The 23,280-nt window shown below is 39.1% G+C and overlaps 1 protein-coding gene across 10 annotated transcripts in view; it reads right to left on the bottom strand.

The window, feature by feature from the left end:
* The window catches only part of UTRN (utrophin), a 567,941-nt gene that overhangs the window by 293,211 nt on the left and 251,450 nt on the right, over positions 1-23,280 (bottom strand). For all 10 annotated transcript variants that reach the window (XM_055433618.2, XM_055433617.2, XM_055433621.2 and 7 more), the window contains 4 exons: positions 19,005-19,140; positions 17,489-17,638; positions 13,983-14,058; positions 3,608-3,822 (listed from right to left, as the gene is read on the bottom strand). In XM_055433618.2, the coding sequence (XP_055289593.2) occupies positions 3,608-3,822; positions 13,983-14,058; positions 17,489-17,638; positions 19,005-19,140 (577 nt within the window). The remainder of the gene's footprint in view (positions 1-3,607; positions 3,823-13,982; positions 14,059-17,488; positions 17,639-19,004; positions 19,141-23,280) is intronic.

Genomic DNA, 23,280 nt, shown 5'->3' with positions numbered 1-23,280 from the left:
CCCATGGAAAAGAAATTCAAAAAACAAAATGGCTGTCTGAGGAGGCCTTACAAAAGCTCTGAAAAGAAGAGAAGCGAAAAGCAAAGGAGACAAGGAAAGATATAAGCATCTGAATCCAGAGTTCCAAGGAATAGCAAGGAGAGATAAAGTCTTCCTCAGCGATCAATGCAAAGAAATAGAGGAAAACAACAGAATGGGAAAGACTAGAGATCTCTTCAAGAACATTACAGATACCAAGGGAACATTTCATGCAAAGGTGGGCTCGATAAAGGACAGATATCACATGGACCTAACAGAAGCAGAAGATATTAAGAAGAGGTGGAAAGAATACAAAGAAGAACTGTACAAAAAAGATCTTCACGACCAAGATAATCACAATGGTGTGATCACTCACCTAGAGCCAGACATCCTGGAATATGAGTCAAGTGGGCCTCAGAAAGCATCACTAGGAACAAAGCTAGTGAAGGTGATGCAATTTCAGTTGAGCTATTTCAAATCCTGAAAGATGGTGCTGTGAAAGTGCTGCACTCAATAGGCCAGCAAATTTGGAAAACTCAGCAGTGGCCACAGGACTGGAAAAGGTCAGTTTTCATTCCAATCCCAAAGAAAGGCAATGTCAAAGAATGCTCAAACTACTGCACAATTGCACTCATCTCATACACTAGTAAAGTCATGCTCAAAGTTCTCCAAGCCAGGATTCAGCAATACTTGAACCATGAACTTCCAGATGTTCAAGCTGGTTTCAGAAAAGGCAGGGGAATCAGAGATCAAATTGCCAACATCTGATGGATCATCAAAAAAACAAGAGAGTTCCAGAAAAACATCTATTTCTGCTTCATTGACTATGCCAAAGCCTTTGACTGTGTGCATAACAATAAACTGTGGAAAATTCTGAAAGAGATGGGAACACCAGACCACCTGACCTGCCTCTTAAGAAACCTATATGCAGGTCAGGAAGCAACAGTTAGAACTGGACATGGAACAACAGACTGGTTCCAAATAGGAAAAGGAGTACATCAAGGCTGTATATTGTCACCCTGCTTATTTAACTTAATGCAGAGTACATCATGAGAAATGCTGGGCTGGAAGAAGCATAAGCTGGAATCAAGATTGTCGGGAGAAATATCAATCACCTCAGATATGCAGATGACACCACCTTTATGGCAGAAAGTGAAGAGGAACTCAAAAACCCCTTGATGAAAGTGAAAGAGGAGAGTGAAAAAGTTGGCTTAAAGCTCAACATTCAGAAAACTAAGATCATGGCATCTGGTCCCATCACTTCATGGGAAATAGATGGGGAAACAGTGGAAACAGTGTCAGACTTTATTTTGGGGGGCTCCAAAATGACTGCAAATTGTGATTGCAGCCATGAAATTAAAAGACGCTTACTCCTTGAAGGAAAGTTATAACCAACCTAGATAGCATATTAAAAAGCAGAGAGATTACTTTGCCAACAAAGGTCCATCTAGTCAAGGCTATGGTTTTTCCTGTGATCATGTATGGATGTGAGAGTTGGACTGTGAGGAAAGCTGAGCACCAAAGAATTGATGCTTTTGAACTGTGGTGTTGGAGAAGACTCTTGAGAGTCCCTTGGACTGCAAGGAGATCCAACCAGTCCATCTAAAGGAGACCAGTCCTGGGTGTTCATTGGAAGGACTGATGCTGAGGCTGAAACTCTAATACTTTGGCCACCTCATGCGAAGAATTGACTCACTGGAAAAGACCCTGATGCTGGGAGGGATTAGGGGCATGAGGAGAAGGGGACGACAGAGAATGAGATGGATGGATGGCATCACCAGCTTGATGTACATGAGTCTGGGTGAACTCCGGGAGTTGGTGTTGGACAGGGAGGCCTGGCGTGCTGTGATTCATGGGGTCACAAAGAGTAGGTCACGACTGAGCGACTGAACTAAATTGAACTGAGATAACACATAGTCCAGGACCAAAAATACACTGAATATGGAGAAAGAACTTTAAAATTGATATCAAATGGCATATGTATGGAAATAAAATTATAGTCAGGAGAGTCTCACTGATGATGTCAACAATTAAATTAGCTCATTATGAAATACAGGTTTAAAAGGCACTTCAACAAATGCCTACATGACACTAGGGACTAAATTAACACCAGTTAACATTTATACTGATACAGCCAGATTTGGGACGTCAGTTTCATCTCGTAAAAACAGAGTCTACAGCTCAGTTCTGAGGGACTGGGGGAGTGGGGGCAGTCCATGTCGTAAGCGTGTTGGAGGCGACCCAGTAGGGCCGGCCTGCTTCAGACCTACTGCCTCTCCAGTCAGGTAATTGGCATCTGAGCTTCTGCAGTGCCACCGGGGCTTGGAGTGGACAGAGATGATAATTTTGCTGAGGAAGGGCTCGTCGCTGTTCACTCCCACGCAGAGTCCCCCTATTTAATCATTTTGGAGGTGCTGCTTTCCAGATACAAGCATAGCTGTTTTACTTGTGAAAGTGAAGTGAAGTTGCTTAGTCATGTCCGACTCTTTGCAACCCCATGGACTGTAGCCTACCAGGCTCCTCCATCCATGGAATTTTCCAGGCAAGAATACTAGAGTGGGTTGCCATTGCCTTCTCCAGGGGATCTTCCCGACCCAAGGATCAAACCCGGGTCTCCCGCATTGCAGGCAGACACTTTACCATCTGAGCCACCAGGGAAGCCCCAAAAGCAGTTTATTAACAGAAGAGTACTGAAAATTGGAGGAGAAGGAAGCTGTTGGGACCATGTACTGTGAGAGGCTGGGTGACCTGCTTCAGCAGTTGAAATTTGTGATGTTGGCTGTGTGCCTGACACCCCAGACCCAGGTCCTGATCGGGAGATGGGAACAGGTTAATGAAGCCCACTGCCATCCTCATCAACATCAGCATAGGTCTGCTAGTTGATCAAGATGCCCTGGCAGAAGCCCTTCAGACTGGGCTCATTAAGGTGGCAGCACTGGATGTGAAATACCCAGAGCCCCGGCCCAAGGAGATCATCCTTTGTTGGTGTTGAAGAACGTCACTCTGACACCTCACAGTGGAAGTGCGACTCATCAAGCAAAGGGACAGATGATGGAAAATTTTGTTGAAAGCATCCTGCCTTCTTTCAGTGGCCTTCCTGTTCCTAAGAAGTGCTGCTTAAATGATTTATGTGAGTTAATTCAGTGGGATGAAACCACCGCAGATTAAATGGGAAAGAAACACTTTAAAACAAAAAAAATTTTTTAAGCTCATTCTCCCAGTGGAGAAGGAAATGGCAACCCACTCCAGTATTCTTGCCTGGAGAATCCCGTGGACAGAGGAGCCTGGTGGGCTGCTGTCCATGGGGTCGCACAGAGTTGGACACAACTGAAGCAACTTAGCATGCACGCATGCATTGGAGAAGGAAATGGCAACCCGCTCCAGTATTCTTGCCTGGAGAATCCCAGGGACAGGGTAGCCTGGTGGGCTGCCATCTATGGAGTCGCACAGAGTTGGACACGATTGAAGTGACTTGGCAGCAGCAGCAGCATTCTCCCAGAGTTTAAGATAAACAAAAGCGATCCAAACAGATTTTGTCTACTCCTGTGCTGTGGTGTTTCCATGACAAACCTTTATACTAGGTACCTACTTTCATTCGCGAAATTGTCTTATTGATCTCTTCTACATCCCCGACAGTGACAATGTTGGACTTCAGCATCTGGTCGATCAATACCAGCCAGTCGGCTAGTTCTGTTATCGTCTTATCCAGATCAGCAGGAACTGAAATTTCTGAAGTACGAGGAGATGGGACAGGAATATCTGATGCAGATGATGCTAGCACCACCTTTTGGACACTGGGATGAGCTGAAATTAAAAATGAAGCAAGGTGTTAATAACACAGCAGGATAATCTGATATTGGTGATATAATGAAGATGTACGTATATGTGTATTTATGTAAATTTTAGTTTAAGTAAGTAAAATGATTGAAAGAGGCTTTTTAAATTTTTAATTGGAGGATAATTGCTTTACAATGTTGTGGTGGTTTCTGCCACACAACAACAAGAATCAGTCATAAGAACACATACATACCCTCCCTCGTTTTTTCTTTTTTAATACTGAAATGGCAATGTTATTTCCTGAAGTATCTATAAGACTTATGGCTGCAATAAAGCTAATTAAAGACAGTCTCACCATATTTTGGGCTTCCCAGGTGGCACTAATGGTAAAGAACCCACCTGCCAATGCAGGAGACAGAAATAAAAAAGCAGGTTCAATCCCTGGGTTGAGAAGATCCCCTGGAGGACAGCATAGCAACCCACTCCAGTATTCTTGCCTGGAGAATCCCATGGACAGAGGAGCCTGGCAGGCTACAGTCCATAGGGTTGCACAGAGTCGGACACAACTGAAGTGACTTAGCATGCACACAGCCTATTCGAGGGCAGCAATCATTCAAAAGCAACTAACAGTAACTAAGACTGATATCAAGAGAAAATTTTAAAAAATACATCAACCATGAGAAAATTAGGAGTGTTATTTCATTTTGTCAGGATGTTTTTGCTTTAATTATAAAGCCAATTTATTTGTAATTACCTTTTTTTTATTTAACTTTATAACATGAGTATTAGTCATTTTAATAAACATCATTGTGAATATCTAGGTAATAATCTTTATTTATAGTCACTAACTTTTAGTCACCCCTTTTCTTATAGCTAAATACTTAGACTCCTCTTGAACTTTTACTTTAAAAAAGATTTGCAGATACAGCCAACTAATAATTGACAAGGGAGCCAAGAATATGCAATGGAGAAAAGACAGTCTTTTCAATACACGATGCTAAGATGATTGGACATTCACCTGTAAAAGAGTAAATTTGGACCTATGTCTTACACCACTTGCAAAAGACTTAAATGTAAGACCTAAAACTATGGAACTCCTAGAAGAAAACAGAGGAAATAAAGCTCCTTGACACAGGTCATGGTATTGACTCTTTGAATATAACACCTGAAGAACACAAACCATAAGCAACAAAATAAAAACTGAACAAGTGGGACTGCTGCTGCTGCTAAGTCACTTCAGTCGTGTCCGACTCTGTGTGACCCCACAGACGGAAGCCCACCAGGCTCCCCCTTCCCTGGGATTCTCCAGGCAAGAACACTGGAGTGGGTTGCCATTTCCTTCTCCAATGTGTGAAAGTGAAAAGTGAAAGTAAAGTCGCTCAGTCGTGTCTGACCCTTAGCGACCCCACGGACTGCAGCCTACCAGGCTGCTCCATCCATGGGATTTTCTAGGCAAGAGTACTGGAGTGGCTTGCCATTGCCTTCTTCAACAAGTGGGACTACCATCAAACTAAAAAGTTTCTACACAGCAAAAGAAACCATCCATACAACAAAGAGAAAAGACAACATGCACAGAATAGGAAAGAATATTTGCAAACCATATATCTGCTAAGAGGTGAATACTGAAATATATATGCATACATATAACTCATATATAAAAAAATGAGAAAATCCTATCGTTTGAGGCAAGATGGATGGACCTTGAAGATATTATGCTAAGTAAAGTAAGTCAGCTAGAGAAAGACAAATACTGTATGATCTCACTTATATGTGGTATCCAAATGAGGGGAAAAAAATTCATAGGAAAAGAGATCAATCAGACCTGTGGTTACCAGAAGTGAAGGGGGAGGGGAGGGGAAATTAGAAAAGGTGGTCAAAAGGTACAAACTTCCAGTTACAAGATAAACACGAGGGACGTAATGTACACCATGAAGGCTGTAGTTAACCCTGCTGTGTGAGAAACAGAAAAGCTAAGAGAGGAAATCCTAAGAGGTCTCCCCATAAGAAGAAAATTTCTTTCTCTTTTCTTTTGTTAATTATGTCTATATGAGAAGATGATCCATTTATGATAATCATTTCACAATACATGTGAATCAGACCATCATGCTATACACCTCAAACTTATACAGTGATATATGTCAGTTATTTCTCAATCAAAGTGGGGGAAAAAACTAGGTTTGAAAAGGCAATGTAATAGGGTATGAAACTCGAAGTTAGTCATAATAAGCTAAAAGACTTTGCAATTCTAATGTTTCTATTAGTGCCAGATGCTGAGCACAGCCTCTCCCAGGCAACAAAGAAGGGTGGAGGATGCAAGCACCTCACGAAAAGTGGGACTATGACGAGGAAACACCCGCTGGCAGAATTCCACTCAGTTCACTTAATGGACAGGTCCTGAATATTCCTGTTTTTAGTTGCCTTTCTTGATCTGCACAGGTTCTAACACAAGAATGTCATTTTGGGCTGTCCACCTGCCATATTTTCCACTTAGATTTATGACACTCACTTAAAGACATAGACTTTAGTCTTTCTTCTCTGTGATTGAAGCTTATAGATTACTGACTCAGTCCATTCCTGCTCACTGATTTTCAGTACAGATTTTACAAGCACAGAAAGCACAAGCCCTTGGTTTTGCTTTTACAAAACCTTGACATGCTGGGCCCACAGATTTGATGTGGCACATAAGCTAACTCTGCCAATGTAGGTCAAAGCTGATGAATACTTGGCACAAGGGCTGTCTCTTTGTCCTCTTTCTTTGCATCACAGACATTTCTAACAATAACAGTTTTTCTCAATGACTTAAGATGTACCTTCTCAACACAACATTCCATAGAGCCACTGCCAATCAAAAGAAATCAGTAAATACATTAAAATCTAGCTTCCATTCATGGCTCTAAGGGACCTGAAAATTAAGATATTTTTCTGGTCATCTATCAAAGTCAATTCAGATAATCTAGATTAACCCTTTCCTTCCCTAAATGGTCAAGTTTTGACCTAAACTGTATGTGATTACTTTGCTTTTCTTCTGTCCATATGTAGAGGCTGATCAGCCATATATAAATGTTTAGCTATAATATTCCAAGTTCAGAGAAAAGCTTGATAAATCAGGATCCGTCCCATCAATAAATTTAATTAACAGCATTATACAGTGGTTAGTAATACTTTTAACTCTTTGTTTTTCTAAAGAACAAAAAGAGTTTAGAAATCATTGTTCTGAAAGCTTTAAAACAAACTTTTTATACCTAGGTGGTTACCACTTGTCAGTTTTCAGGTAAGCTATTATCAACATAACACAGGTACAGTTATATCTATCAAGGATACTTTCAAATTCCAGTCACAACACTGAAAGTCAGAGAACATAAGAATACTCTTAATATTAAGGAATGTTAAAGAAATTCAACAAAAGTGATTTTGCTCTTAGTCTTTGCTTACTTGTCATCTTCCAAATGAGGTCTCATGCCGCTCTTTTTAAAATCTCAATGTTCTCTGAGCACGCCTGATTTCTTCAAGTGTTCCACAGCCAACTTAGTGGCACAATCTCTCTCACACTTCTCCGTTTCTCTTCTAACATACCATGTATTTCATTCACTTATGTGTATTTACCGATGAATCCCTGACAGTTAGAACTATACCTGGCACATAGTAGATGCCCAATAAATATTTGATACATCCGCTGGATCATGGAGAAAGCAAGAGAGTTTCAGAAAAACATCTATTTCTGCTTCATTGACTATGCCAAAGCCTTTGACTGTGTCGATCACAATAAACTGTGGAACATTCTGAAAGAGATGGGAATCCCAGACCACCTGACCTGCCTCTTAAGAAACCTGTATGCAGGTCAGGAAGCAACAGTTAGAACTGGACATGGAACAGACTGGTTCCAAATAGGAAAAGGTGTACGTCAAGGTTGTATATTGTCACCTTGCTTATTTAACTTATATGCAGAGTACATCATGAGGAACGCTGGGCTGGAAGAAGCACAAGCTGGAATCAAGATTGCTGGGAGAAATATCAATAACCTTAGATATGCAGATGACACTACCCTTATGGCAGAAAGTGAAGAGGAACTCAAAAGCCTCTTGATGAAAGTGAAAGAGGAGAGTGAAAAGGTTGGCTTGAAGCTCAACATTCAGAAAACAAAGATCATGGCATCTGGTCCCATCACTTCATGGGAAATAGATGGAAAAACAGTGGAAACAGTGTCAGACTTTATTTTTTTGGGCTCCAAAATCACTGCGGATGCTGATTGCAGCCATGAAATTAAAAGACGCTTGCTCCTTGGAAGGAAAGTTATGACCAACCTTGATAGTATATTAAAAAGCAGAGACATTACTTTGCCAACCAAGGTCCGTCTAGTCAAGGCAATGGTTTTTCCTGTGGTCATGTATGGATGTGAGAGTTGGACTGTGAAGAAAGCTGATCGCCGAAGAATCGATGCTTTTGAACTGTGGTGTTAGAGAAGACTCTTGAGAGTCCCTTATACTGCAAGGAGATCCAACCAGTCCATTCTAAAGGAGATCAATCCTGGATGTTCATTGGAGGGACTGATGCTAAAGCTGAAACTGCAATACTTTGGCCACCTCATGCGACGAGTTGACTCACTGGAAAAGACTCTGATGCTGGGAAAGGTTGGGGGCGGGAGGAGAAGGGGACGACAGAGAATGAGATGGCTGGATGGCATCACCGACTCTGTGGACATGAGTTTGAGTGTACTCCGGGAGTTGGTGATGGACAGGGAGGCCTGGCGTGCTGTAATTCATGGGGTCGCGGAGAGTCGGACACGACTGAGTGACTGAACTGAACTGAACTGAACTGAATTTAAAAAAAAAAAAGAACTTGCAAAAACAAAGCAACAAAACTAGAAAAATAAGAACTTGTAAGATGTATCTTTTTGTGTCTTCACATTTCTTTGTAATTTTATATCTTTACATTTCTGACTGCCATCTTAGTAGATAATTCCAAAACAGAATCACTAGAGTAAAAAATATGAAAACATTTAATGTATTTACTACTCATTGCCAAGTCTTTTTCCTTAAAAGTTGGAAATGTTTAGGAAAACCCCAACAGGTTTGTAACTTGACTTGATCTCTGATTTTAAAATTAATTTGGAAAGAAAAAGGTCAAGAACAGTCAAAACAATTTTTTTGGATAGAGGATTATGCCCTACCAGATATTTAGTTGTATTTCTCAGCTAATAATGAATGATTAACTTTGAGTATTATAGATTCAAACATTCAAATAGACCATGAGAAGAGAAGAACCACAATGCATAGGTGGCAGAGAAACCTGACCTTGGCTGAGACTACACTGCAGATCAATGAAGAAGAATTCACTGGTCAATAAGTGATGCTGGAAAAGTCGTGACCCATGGCTGCAGTAGGAAGGTAATAGAACAGATTTTGATCTTATATGCACCTTAGAAAAGCTAATTCTCTGTGGAATGAAGGACCTGAATATGAAAACTAAAACTGTAAAATATAGAAGAATGTCTTTATGATTTCAGAGGACTAAAGGAGCTCTAAAATAAACCACAAAAAAGAAAGCTATTAATAGATCACTAATGTTTAAGAATTCTGAAACTAGTAACACAAACAAAAATTTTAAAAGCCACAGATTAAGGGAGAAGGTAGGACTTCCCTGATAACTCAGTTGGTAAAAAATCCATCTGCAATGCAGGAGACCCTGGTTTGATTCCTGGGTCGGGAAGATCTGCTGGAGAAGGGATAGGCTACCCACTCCAATATTCTTGGGCTTCCCTTGTGGCTCAGCTGGTAAAGAACTGCCTGCAATGCGGGAGACCTGGGTTCATTGCCTGGGTTGGAAAGATCCCCCTGGAGAAGGGAAAGGCTATACACTCCAGTATTCTGGCCTGGTGAATTTCATGAACTGTATAGTCCATGGGGTCACAAGGGGTCGCAAAGAGTTGGACACGACTGAGCAACTTTCCTCACTTACTCATCATTTGCAATGCACATTCCAGACAAGGAATTAGTATTTTTTTAAAACTCAAAAGACATCAACCAGCAATCCACAGAAGAGGAAATAACAAAGACAATAAACATACTTTTTAAAGGCTCAAGCACACAGGTAACTGAGGAAACACAAATTAAAATCAAGCACCCTATCTCCACATGTCACAAGTTCCAAATGTGATGTCTGGGGATCTCTGGGTCCTGAGAGATCCTTCTAAGGAATGTGGATGCCTAAACCATAAGCATCATCATCATAAGTTATTTGCCTCTTCCCACTCACTCTTTCTCAAATGTAAAGTGTCATTTTACTCAAGGCTACAAGATATATGATATCACAACTGAGCAAAGGCAGAAGCCGATACAAGAATCCAAGTTTCTTCACTTATGCCAGAAATTTAAAGGTTTTCAAAATGTAAATGCTGTCACTTTCCTGATTTTTTCTGTTTTGGAAGATACATTTTCTTATGTTAATATCTTATAAAATATTTTATTGACAGAATGTATTTTTATTATTGTCATTTGAACAAGTTAACAAACAAATAATCTTTGAAATTTTTCAATTTTACTTTCTAATTAGGTAAACACTGATAAACATAACACACAAAAGGTCTTTGGGGTAATCAATAATTTTTAAAAGCATACAGGAGTCCTGGGGATAAAATGTTAGGAGTGCTGAAAATAATGCAGAACAATGAGTGGAAAGGTTCATATTCAGCAGGTGGATAGGTAATCTGGAACAACTAGTCTAGACTTCAGTTAGTAAAGTAAAGTTGCCCATATTCACCGTGGTCACCCCAGTAAATCACCATGATATATCCTGGAGAATAACTCACACATCATTCTGCCTAATCCTCACTGTTACTCTCTGTAGTTTTAAAAAATTGAAAACCACCTACATTATCCATCCATTGCTTCATCAACATCTATTAAGAACCTACTATATGCAAGGTACTTGACTAGATGCTACAGGGATGGGAACGTGTAAGACAAAGGCCTTGACCACGTGGAGGTTACATTCTAGTGGGAGTGGATGGATATATGAAAGTAAAAATGTTAGTTGCTCAGTTATGTCCAACTCTTTGCAATCCCACAGACTATAGTCTGCCAGGCTTCTCTGTTCATGGAATTCTCCACGCAAGAATAGTGGAGTGGGTTGTCATTCCCTTCTCCAGAGGATCTTCCTGACCCAGGGGGTCAAACCTGGGTCTCCCTCACTGCAGGCAGATTCTTCACCATCTGAGCCACCAGGGATGGATATATGGCATACAGTAAATCTAATGCAAGAAGTTGGAGAGAGACAGGATGGATCTTGGAGAGAGGATGTAACTGAGTTATGGTGCTCAGATCAGGAAAGGCCCAGCTAAAAAGGGAATACATGAGAACTAAGTGAAGTGAGTATGTGAAACATGTAACAACTGAGGGAAGGACATGTGGATAAGAAAGAAAGGAGAAATAGCAAGCACAAGGGCCATAAATGGAAATGTTTCTGACACATTAGAAACAGCAAGAAGACCAGTGTGTCTGAAGCAGAATGAACAAAGGAAAAAGTGATAAGAAATGGGATTACAGAGATAGGTAGCAGACAGATCATACATGGTCTTCTGGACCATGGTAAGGGAGTAGAAATCACTTATGTATGGTGGAAGTGATTAAAAGACTGAGATCAAAGGAATAAAGCATCAAACTTGTTTTCTAGAGCTACTGCTTGGCTGCTATCAGAATAATCAATGAGAGGTAAGATAAGAATAGAATCTGAACAGTAAGTTAGGAGAATATTCCAACAATCTACATGAAAGATAAATAGTTTAAGACCAGGGAAGTAGTTGGGATGGGCCATGGAACTGGCACAAAGTGGCAATGGATTGGATATGAAACCCAGAGAAGAGTCAAGGGTGACTCCAAGTGCATTGGCCTAAGAATTGGCCAAATTACCTAAAGTTGTAAAGTGTCTAAAGTCATGGGACACTTTAGAGAAGAAAGCTAGAGAAGAAAGTTCGCTAGCTAGAGAATAAAGTTCTGAGAATTGAGGTATACCCATGCCATGAAATAATATACATCATTTTAAATAACTCTACTAGAGCTACAAGCAACAAGATGTATGCTAATGAGAAGGATCCAGCAGAGAAGAGACAGAGAGGATCAGTTAAACTCAAGAGAAGACGTGATCCACAGCACAAGTGGAGGAGAAGATGGTCTTTGAAATGGACATAACTCTTCCACTGAATAGGAAGAAAGCATGTAGTTTGTGGGTACACAGGTAGGTAGGTAGAGTGAGTCTGTGATGGGAAAAAGAAGACCTCATTGAACAAACAGCACTTTAGTTTTTAAAAATGAGATGAGGTCATTAGTAGAGAAATGAGCAAGGGGCACTCAGAAGAAAGTGCAGTAGGTTGGTCTTCAGGGCTGAATGCCCATCTTGAGTGTAGTTAGCAAGAAGCTAACATGTATAGACCTCAAAGACAATACACAGGTGAAAAAAGCACGGTATGATCGCATTTACAGGAAATATCCAGAGCAGATAAACCCATTGAGACAGAACACAGATTTGTGGTTGCCAGGGGTTGGGGCTAGAAGGGAAAGGGGACAAACTGTTGAGTAAGAGTTTTTATTCTGGAGTGATGGAAATATTTTCAAAGTAGATAGAGGCGGTGGCTGCACAACACTGTGGAATGTCCTTGAATTGTTCACTTTAAAACAGTTAACTTTTATTTTTTAATATACTTTTTAAAGGAATAATAAAAATCTAAATTAAAATACTGTATAGGAGGCACAGAACACACTAGAATTAGCTTCAGGTTTCACACTTCAGGGAGGAATATCTTATGAAGAATAAACTGCCCACCTAATGCAAGGTGTAGTTTTGCTGGCAGCTTTTTGTACTTTATTTTTTATTTTTATTGTTTGGATATATATTTTTAAATTTTTATTGGAGCATAGTTGATTTACAATGCTGTGTTTTTTGTACTTTTAAATATGCATTCAAATTTTCCCTGCTCCTTTGCCATAATGATGTTACCTAATGATGTAAGTCATTGGCACTTCTCTGCAAATCTATAGCATCAGGTCAAACAGAAAAAGAATAGTACATGAATACGGATGATGATATTTTCAAAAGAGAAAGCATTCTTCTAAATGATAACCTAATGTGCTTTTGCAAAATGCATCAGGCCTTTTCCCTATGGTTATGGAGTTGAACTTGAGGTGACAAAGCAGCAGGACCCAAATGCTAATCCAAGTGTTTTGGATCTTGATCGACAAAACCAATCAGGCACCAGGTATTTCCTGTACAAGGTATTGGGAAATACAATTATAAACTGTGTACAAACTTGGCCTTGGACAAGCTTCCAACCTCAAAAAAAAAAAAAAAAGTCTTGTCATTCATCAGTTTCTGACTCCAGAAGGGGAACAGGAGAAAGAACGGGGGAGTAGTGAGAAGAGTGGGGAGGAGGAGGGGTAGAAGGAGCAGGAGGAAGAGCAGGAGGACAGAGGAGGAAAAGAAGAAGCAGCAGCTGGCACACAGGAAGCAGACAGGGTAATCACGTCTGAGGTTCTGCCTGGTGACTCAACAGCAGGAGAGCCGGCCAAGGTGGTTCAGAGAGCTTGCGAAGCAGTGATTAATTAGCAGAGGTCACAGTGGCTATGGGGCAGTAGCCTGCACTCTAGTCTCAGCAAAGAGAAGGAAATGAATAGTGAGAAAACGCTCTTCATTCCCCTAAGTGATCAGCTTTTGTCCACAAACAGCCTCCCTGAGATGGACACCTCTTCCAAATCCCCAACTCCTGCTCCCAGGGGTATCCAAACTTTTTGTTTTCAGTCATCATCAATGCCTAGTTACACATATCCAGAACATGCTAACACAATGACTCACCGTTGATTTGCTGAAAAGCTTCATGTCCCTAGAAAACTATTAGCCCAACGTCCCCACCTTGCCTCTCCCTCGCCTTCAGTAAGCTCTTTTGGGGCTCAGGTTCCACACTGGCCTCAAGAAAGGCTAAAACTCTTACTTCCTATGAGAGGAAACGCCTTGCACACACTAGACAGTGAAATACATCTTGTGTTTAGAGAAGACATTCTTTTCAAATGATTGAAAGCAGAATAATAAGTCATACCTGCATTGTGTTTTTAAATAAGTTTTCCTAATTCACATACAATGCTCATAATCATAAAATTCTGCTATGTTTATAAAAAATTTTGTGAAGGAATAAACTATCTTACCAGCAATTCTCGTCTGAGCAATAGAACAGGGATCCTGGAAGCGTTCCTTCAGCACGCCAGGCACTTCTCTGCATATCTACAGCATCAGGCCAAACAGAAAGAGAATAGTATTTAAAAATGGATGATGATATTTTCAAAAGAACGCATTCTTCTAAATGATCTCGCTGCCGTTTTCCTGCCCCTCCTCAATGCCTAAGCTTCTGTATCCACTTTCACTATCCACTGCGGTCTTGCCTGACCCCCAGCTGACATTAAGAACGTCATCCAGTCTTAGCTGGCCTGCTCCTGTACAATATTTAATGCTGCCACTCCCTCTCCCTTGATTCTCTTAGTATTTTACAATGGTGATTTTACTCCCACCTCTGTGACAGATATTCTATGCTTGACCCTTGCCTCTCTCCCTGGGTCCTGGTTTCTAATTGCTTCATTTATCAAGTGGAGTTTTAAGAGACTGATGACTTTCCAAAACATATCTTCACTCATACTCCTCCTGTCAACTGTATATTCAGATATGCCCAAGTGTGTATTCATCACCTGTCTCCTTGACATCCTTTTCACTCTCTGTCTCCCCTAGCTCCTGTCACTTATGCTTCTTTTCCCTGCAATGTCTTTCCCTCCAATCCTCCATCTGACTAACACTCATTCATCTTTAGTAAATTAGCTTGGATATGAACGCCACAAAACCTTCCATGGCTACTACCCAAAGTTAGGTAGGTTCTCCACTTTTATATTCCCACAGATACCTCCTTGTTATAATGGCTTATCTACCTGCCTCACCCACAATGAGCTCTTTGGGTTAAGATGCATTTTCATACTCTTGGCTACATTTCCAGTACTTAAAATGATACCTGGCATAAAATGAGAGCCCAGTAAAATCCTATTGAGCAAATAAAAGCATGAATGAATGAAAAATTCCAGATTAGTATTTCCTAAAATGTGTCTGTTGAAATTCTCTACATGATAAGCCTTGCTTTTGCTTGGTCTTAGAGGCTCATAACTCACATAATTAGTGTAGAATCTATGTGAAGTCCTGTGATAAAGGAAGCTCTGTCTGACATTGTGCTCCCAAAGTGACCACCATGCCCTATCCTACACAATACCCACTGACATCCTCTGACTTAAATAAATACATGTGCTCCAACTGAATATGCACAAGCTGAGTCTGGCATGTTGGACACGGGGCCAACATGTCTGAAAAACAGCAAGGAGAGAGTGTAGCAGATGAAGTCAGGGAGATAACGGGAGGCGAGAACACGATCAGCCTCACAAGCCACCTTAAGGACTTTGGCCATTACTCTGAATGAGACGGAATACTATTATCGGGTTTTTCTCAGGGGATTTACTTGACTTGAATGATTCTTAACAAATACTTCGGTTGCTTTGTTAAGAAGGGACTGACAAAGGGAAAAGTGAGGCAAAAGGGAGGCTAATGAAGTGGCCATGGCAGGAATCACGCAAGAGATGACAGCAATGATGATCACACAGGAAACAACTTAGTGGCCATGGAGGCAGTAAGAAGTGGCCAAGGTTATGAAATTTTGCAAACCTAAGAAAATTGCAGCCATGAAATTAAAAGACGCTTACTCCTTGGAAGGAAAGTTATGGCCAACCCAAATAGTATATTAAAAAGCAGAGACATTACTTTGCCAACAAAGGTCCGTCTAGTCAAGGCTGTGGTTTTTCCCGTGGTCATGTATGGATGTGAGAGTTGGACTGTGAGGAAAGCTGATCGCCAAAGAATTGATGCTTTTGACCTGCGGTGCTGGAGAAGACTCTTGAGAGTCCCTTGGACTGCAAGGAGATTCAACCAGTCCATTCTAAGGGAGATCAGTCCTGGGTATTCACTGGAAGGACTGATGCTAAAGCTAAAACTCCAATACTTTGGCCACCTCATGCGACGAGTTGACTCACTGGAAAAGACTCTGATGCTGGGAGGGATTGGGGGTGGGAGGAGAAGGGGACGACAGAGAATGAGATGGCTGGATGGCATCACCGACTCTGTGGACATGAGTTTGAGTGAACTGCGGGAGTTGGTGATGGACAGGGAGGCCTGGCGTGCTATGATTCATGGGGTCACAAAGAGTCGGACACGACTGAGCGACTGAACTGAAATGAAGAAAAGATGAAAGAATTGCCCAGGGAATACCCATGTGCCACTCAATATCAACATTTGTTAAAATTGCTCCATTTGCCTTCTTGTGTATCTACTCATGTAGCCTTCCATTCAAACCATCCACCAAGGAGACAGGAATTTTGAAGAGAAGCTGATGATGGTGACTCCAGGGTTTATTCGTTTGTTTGCTTTTCACTGAGATAGAATTCACATGTCGTAAATCTGAGTCCAGAGTTTTGGGATAAAACCATAATAAGGATGTGATTACCAGTAACTGAGCTGGGAAAAGTAAACTAAGACCCCAGAGGGAGGTGGAGTCAGGTACTCAGTCTTGTATGTTAGCATCATTGCCTGTTAGATATCATAGATATCAGAGTACAGATGCTCAGCACGCACCTGTGATGAAGTCTAAATGTGGAGAGAGGCAAGGCCAGAGATGCAGCTGTGTGAGTCATCAGTAACAGTGACCCATCAAGACAGTAGTTCTCAAGCAGAGAGGTTAGATCAATAAAGCACCTAAATCATCAGATACAGAAGCATGGCTATCATTTTAAAAGGATGGAGAGGAAGAAAAATAACTGATATGGGTCCTGTCCAAACCAAGACAGAAACATATCTGTTCAATGTCCCAGACAGACTTCTTACTGAGTATGTGCTCAGCTGCTCAGTCGTGTCCGACTCTTCACAACACCACAAACTGTAGCCCAGCAGGCTTCTCTATCCGCGGGCTTTCCCAGGTAAGAATACAGGAGTGGGTTGCCATTTCCTACTCCAGGAGATCTTCCCAACCCAGGGATCAAACCTGGGTCTCTTGCATCTCCTGCATTGGCAGGTGGATTCTTTACCACTGGGCCACTTGGGAAGCCCCATTATGCTATGTGTCCAAGCCAAAATAAATAGAAATCTATTACTTTACCTCTGATGGAATTGCAAAAGAAGCAATGGTATGAGAAAAAGGACTTTATCTTAATCATATTGGTAGCCACATACCATTACAACCTACTTGGAACCTAGTAAATACATGCTGAATGAATAAAATCATTTGAAATAAATCTATATATATGAAAAATCACATGCAATATCACAAAGTTATTTTAATGCTTTAATTTTTCAGAGCATAATTATTAGCATTTTATTGCCTAATTCTAATATATACTCATTACTTAATAACATACAAATCTTCTATACCAAAAAATCCCAAGTGAAATAAGTATTATTTGAGAACATAAGCTTCCATCTATGACAGATGAAAAAAGCATAATTACCAATACTAGTAAGCATTAGTAAAATGTGCCTATATTTGGGTATACTTAAAACAGTTGCATAATCCCACTTCTTTGAGAACAAAATCAATAAACATGAGAAAAGTATCACAGTAATTCTTAACGCACACCTTATTCCATGATGAATTTACAGTTCTTAAACTCTCTGAAACCTTTTCTTTTTCATGTAAACTCAGACTTTTATCTGAAAGCATTTCCAATTCAGTTCTATTCAGCCACTTGAGTTTCTCAGCTTGTACATCCATCTCCTGGGCTAAGTCCTAAAGGAGTCAGAACAGAGGTATGGTTAAAAGGTTGTCATACCAGCGAAAGATCAAGAACTGTGTTAGAAATCTCTATGGGAAATAGTCCTATAAATGTGGACCTTTAATTTCTTAAATGGAAAATAAACTTCTAAGAAGCCTGAACTGACATTAACAAACTGTAATTAATCCGGGAATGAACTCCCACTTTCAGTATGCACTGTGTGAACATGAATTACTAGTCCCAACTCTGCACCTCTTAACAGGGTCATATAAAATCATATGGACATTGACAACTTAATATTCTGTTCTGAGATAAATAATAAAAATGATGTTTATTCTAATGAAAGGCCAAAAAATCCCCAGAAACAACAGAAGCATTTTATGCGTGCATGTCTACCTATCCCAATATACTGTCCTAACCCTTAAGACTGACCCCAAATTGTTTACAAAAGGCATATTCCAAGAAAACTACTGAAACTTTTATAAAAAACACAAACAAGCTTGTTAGATATTTGTCAGATTTTGAAATGAAAACTTAATAACCACTTGCCATGTATTTTTCATCAGTATTAAAATTTTCTTTCCCCAAATACCTCAATCATATTCCTTTAGACAAAATCTCTAATCAGATTAGTGGGTATCATTTTAGGTATTCTTTGTTGCATGCATGTGTACGTATCTATCAGTTCAGTTCAGTTCAGTCGCACTCACACACAATTTCTTTTGTTTAATAAAAATGTAAGCACATTTTGCTTATTGCTCTGCAAGTACTTTAATTCTTAACACAAAAAAATATAAAATTTGTGAATATAAAAACGTATGGACATTTGGGTATATTATTAACAACATACCTATATACTTTTATGTATTTTATGTATGTTATACACCTATACAATTTTAAACAATTCTTGCTGGTTGCAGATCAACAAAGAAAATTTAATTAATACAACTGTGACACTAAGTCCATAATAAGCTGCAGTAACTCTCATGTCACTTAGAGTCTTCTTGTAGAACTCATTTTATAGATAGTAATCAGTAATTAACAATCTTCTAAACCCAAAAGGAAAAAACTACTTCACAACATTATTATATTCTAAAATGATGATGTCTGTTTAAAACATTCCAAAGTCCTTTGGTTCAATACTTAGACCCACATGACATCACTTTTACATAAGTGAAGCCTTACCTCTGCAATGAGGAAATAACAGTTGCTCTTTAAATTTAAAAAAAAAAGATATTCCTCTTTAAAGTTCACCACTCTTACCACAAATACAAAGCTTCTTCCCCTTTTCTTCTTTAGTCATGCAATATCTTATTTTTAGTGTAAATGTTCATGCATCAAAAAAGCATCAGCAAATATAGAGACAAATAAATCACTTACCGTTAATTCTTGCAGGTTTTCTTCCAGTTCAGTAGTTGATCTTTTTTGGACAGCATTCTCAGCCTTTGTTAACCAACAGATAATCTCATCTAGTCTTTTTCTATAGTCCATCACCTGCTTACTTTCTCCTTTTAACCTAAAAGGACATATTATTAAAAAATATTGAAAAAATTAACCAATTAACTAGAACATTATATATCTGCATTGCATATTCTGACTAAATATGCCACACACAAAAAAATTATCTTAATATGTTATCAATTATTTTAACATGTATTTCTAAATGAGTAATAACAGTAATGTATACATTTTGCAAGCTTATATGCAAATATAAGAATAAGATTTCTCCCTTCATTAAATTAGAAAACACTGAAGCTAAAGAATGTTGTCTTCTTTCATCATAAAAACTATGTAGAAATTTCATACAAAGGACTTTTTAAAGCTAGACACCACCGTACAGCATAATGGAGGCTTTAAGAAGAAAACATGAAAAATGTCTTTATCTAAAATAATAAGGAAAAATACATAATTCTCTTTGAGTACTCCATGGAGATAGAAAGGTATCATTATATGACATTCACATTAGGGGGCAACTATTACTCTATTTTATTCATAGGAAAGAAAGAGCAAGAACAAGGCAAGATACCAAAATGGGAAATTTTTAGAAATATTAGGAAAGACAAGAAAAATGGGAATTTGATGAGCTCATTAAAATAAGCATTATATTTGAATACAGCACCAAGTTACAAAAAAAGGGTCTAGAAAAAAACAAAGCCAAAGTTTTAAAGGACATAAGGAAACAGTCATATGAATATAAAAAAGAAACTGCCTTAATTACATCTTTTAATGTTATAAGAATAACATTTATAATTATATAAACCATCTGTCAAAAGATGAGAATATGATTAGAACTCATTTGACAAACAAGATTACGTATTTTTAAGAAAGAGTTTGAAAGCTATTTAGAACTTGGTGGTGGTATCACTTCTATAGCTCCTGCTATTAGCTGCTGGCTTAAAAATAGAATGTAATTTTTAAAATGAATTACATTATGTCATCCCTAATAAGAATTTACATTTTTGTGGCTATAATTTTTTCTTTTTAATCACAAATACACCTAACACAATGATGCAATACATATAGAGTAAAATGCTAAATAAATCTTATATATTTAATAGTCAGTGATATTTGAAGGAGAGTATTCTAATGTTTAAAAACATCTTATAAGGGAAAGGGCGAGGAATAAATTAGGTGTTTGGTGTTGACATATACACACTACCATATATAAAATAGACAACCAACAAGGACCTACTCTATAGCACAGGGAACTATATTCAGTATTTTGTAATAACCTATAAGAGACAAGAATCTAAAAAGAATAGATATATATATGTATATGCATAACTGAATCATTTTGTGGTACACCTGAAACTAACACAACATTGTAAATAACCTTTAATTTAAAAAAATTAATGATAATCACTACAGAATCATATCTTTCCCCAGCAGCGCAGTCGGTAAAGAATCTGCCTGCAATGCAGGAGACCAGGGTTCGATCGCTGGGTTGGAAAGATCCCCTGGTGAAGGAAATGGCAACCCACTCCAGTATTCTTGCCTGGAAAATCTCATGGACAGAGGAGCCTAGCGGGCTAGGCTAAGAGGTTGCAAGTATCGGACATGACTTAGAGACTAAACTCCACAGGAACTTAAGTTTTCATTTTTAAGTATTCATCAGGAGAGAACACTGCTTCAAGATTTAAATAAATAAATAAATAAACCTATATATGAATTGTTTAGACTACCAGAACCCAAACATGTAATTTACCCTCTGTATCGAAGAGTCTTTAAATAACAACCGGAAACAATTAAAATACTACTATTGACCCTGTGTTTCAAAAAAAAGTAGCAATTTAAATTTTCAGTGTTTCATAATCACAACTGATGTAGTATTTTGAAAATACATCTATGAGGAAAACTAACATTATCAAGTAATTTCAATACGACATATTTGAGTCACACAAAATTTTCATCTGCAAACTAGCTAAATATAATCTACATTTTAAATGTTATCACTAAGTAAAAACAAGTTATAAATTCATGTTCAAACAGTAGATAACAATTGCTCATTAAGGAATAACAGCATAAGTTGCTGAACTGTGCAAATATTTAACAACAGACACTCAGTACAAAATAAATTGAGCTATTTCTCAATGAGTAATAACAGTACACATAATAAGCCCATAAAATTGCAAGGTGACCCCAATTTAAGACAAATTCAAACCTAAAGTTAAACATGAATTTATGAAAGCAAACATTGTTTTAGTTAAAATACAAGATGCTAGAGAAGTGATAAATTATTCTTTCCTCTTCTCAAAAAAGTGAGTTGAGCATCTTTTAGCTTTATTTACCATGTCAGTCCCAGAAGCAATAATTACCATAGTCCACAGAGATCCATTTGAAACTGATTGCGGAAATTTCTACAGTTATTGCTAATACCATACCAGCAAGTACATCTTTTTCCTTAAAAAGACCTGGAAGAGATCATTTTCAAGCTAGAGGGACTCTCCCTGGCGACTCATTCAGTTTAGTTGAGTTGCTCAGTCGTGTGCAACTATTTGTGACCCCATAGACTACAGCAGGCCAGGCTTCCCTGTCTATCACCAACTCCCAGAGCTTGTTCAAAGTCATGGCCATTGAGTTGGTGATGCCTTCCAACCATCTCATCTTCTGTCGTCCCCTTCTCCTCCTGCCTTCAATCTTTCCCAGCATAAGGGTCTTTTCTAAGGAGTCAGTTCTTCACATCAGGTGGCCAAAGTATTGGAGCTTCAGCTTCAGCATCAGTCCTTCCAATGAATATTCAGGACTGATTTCCTTTAGGATTGACTGGTTTGATCTCCTGGCAGTGCCGAATCATTAGCATGACACATAAAATCCTACAGGACTCCCCACCATGCCCCTGGCCCCCGAGCCCTTCTCACCATCTAACCTTCACAGATTTCTTACTCAGTCCCACTATTTCATGCCTCCCGCCTTCCCTGTTCTTTACCTTTTCTCTACAAGACTATCCCTAAGAAGAATTTAAAGGAAACTGCTATAAATTCTTCAAAACCAGCTTCAGGATCCCTCCCCTGGATGTCTAAATTCCACAGCCCATCACCCCTGAGTCTATGACAATACACTATCTTCTTATAATAATAATGTGCCCTTTAAACACATCAGATTATTTTTTCCTTTAAACATTTTCTTCACCATAGTTCCTCTGAGATCCTTAGTCATACTTGTATCCCCTGTGCTAAACACAAACTTCATAAATACTGATCAAATCATTCAATCAATCATTGGCAAAACTCAGCAATATCATGCTTGGAGAATAAGTCATAGGTTAGCTTACTCTAACTGAACTAGATATTCTGAGTGTTTAGTATGAATAGATAGAGCATAAGCTTTTTACGAAAGTGTCTCCTTTAATCCTCATGACACTCCTCTGAGAAGATACCCCAGTTCTCATTCACAGAGGAGGAAACTTAGCCAGAAAACTCAGGTCTACCCACCTTTTACACGCACAGTATTCATGAGATTAAGTACTGTCACTAACTTTCTATGAGACCCTGGACAGTTATTAATACTTCACTTCTCCACTCTAAGCCTCCGTTTCCAAAGCTGTACAATGGATCTAAACAGCCCCCTCACAGGGTAGTTGTGAGGATTAAATGAGGCCAAATGCTGTCTTTGCCACATGGCAACCTCTCAATCAAGACACACAAACTATGATCTGACTTTTACCAAACCACACAAAATAAAAGATGATGTTAGTTTATAAACAGTTGCCAGGACTGCCCTGGTGGTCCAGTGATAAAGAATCCACCTGCCAATGCAGGGAACACGAGTTCCATCCGTGGTCCAGGAAGATCCCACGTGCCATGGAGCAGCTAAGTACATGTGCCACAAATACTGAGCTCTCACTCTGAAGCCCATGAGCCACAAATACTGAAGCCCGTGTGTCCTTAGAGCCTGTGCTCTGCAACAAGAAAAGCCACCACAATAAAAAGCCTGCACATTCCAACTAGACAGTAGCCCCTGCTTGCTGCAACTAGAGAAAAGTTGACCAAGGAACAACAAAGACCCAGCACAGCCAAAAATTTTAAATAAATAAACAAATAAAAATTTTTCTAAAGTAGGCAAAAGCTCTTTTGTAACAAGCATGTATTATTTTTACAATAAAAGAGAATAAATCTTTAAAAAGTAGCCACAAGCCAATTACTCAAAGTTCAATATT

This window comes from Moschus berezovskii, chromosome 10 (assembly GCF_049115385.1).
Source record: "Moschus berezovskii isolate FMDL1 chromosome 10, NW_MosBer_1.0, whole genome shotgun sequence".
NCBI lineage: Eukaryota > Metazoa > Chordata > Mammalia > Artiodactyla > Moschidae > Moschus > Moschus berezovskii.
This window is presented reverse-complemented; position numbering and strand designations above follow the sequence as displayed.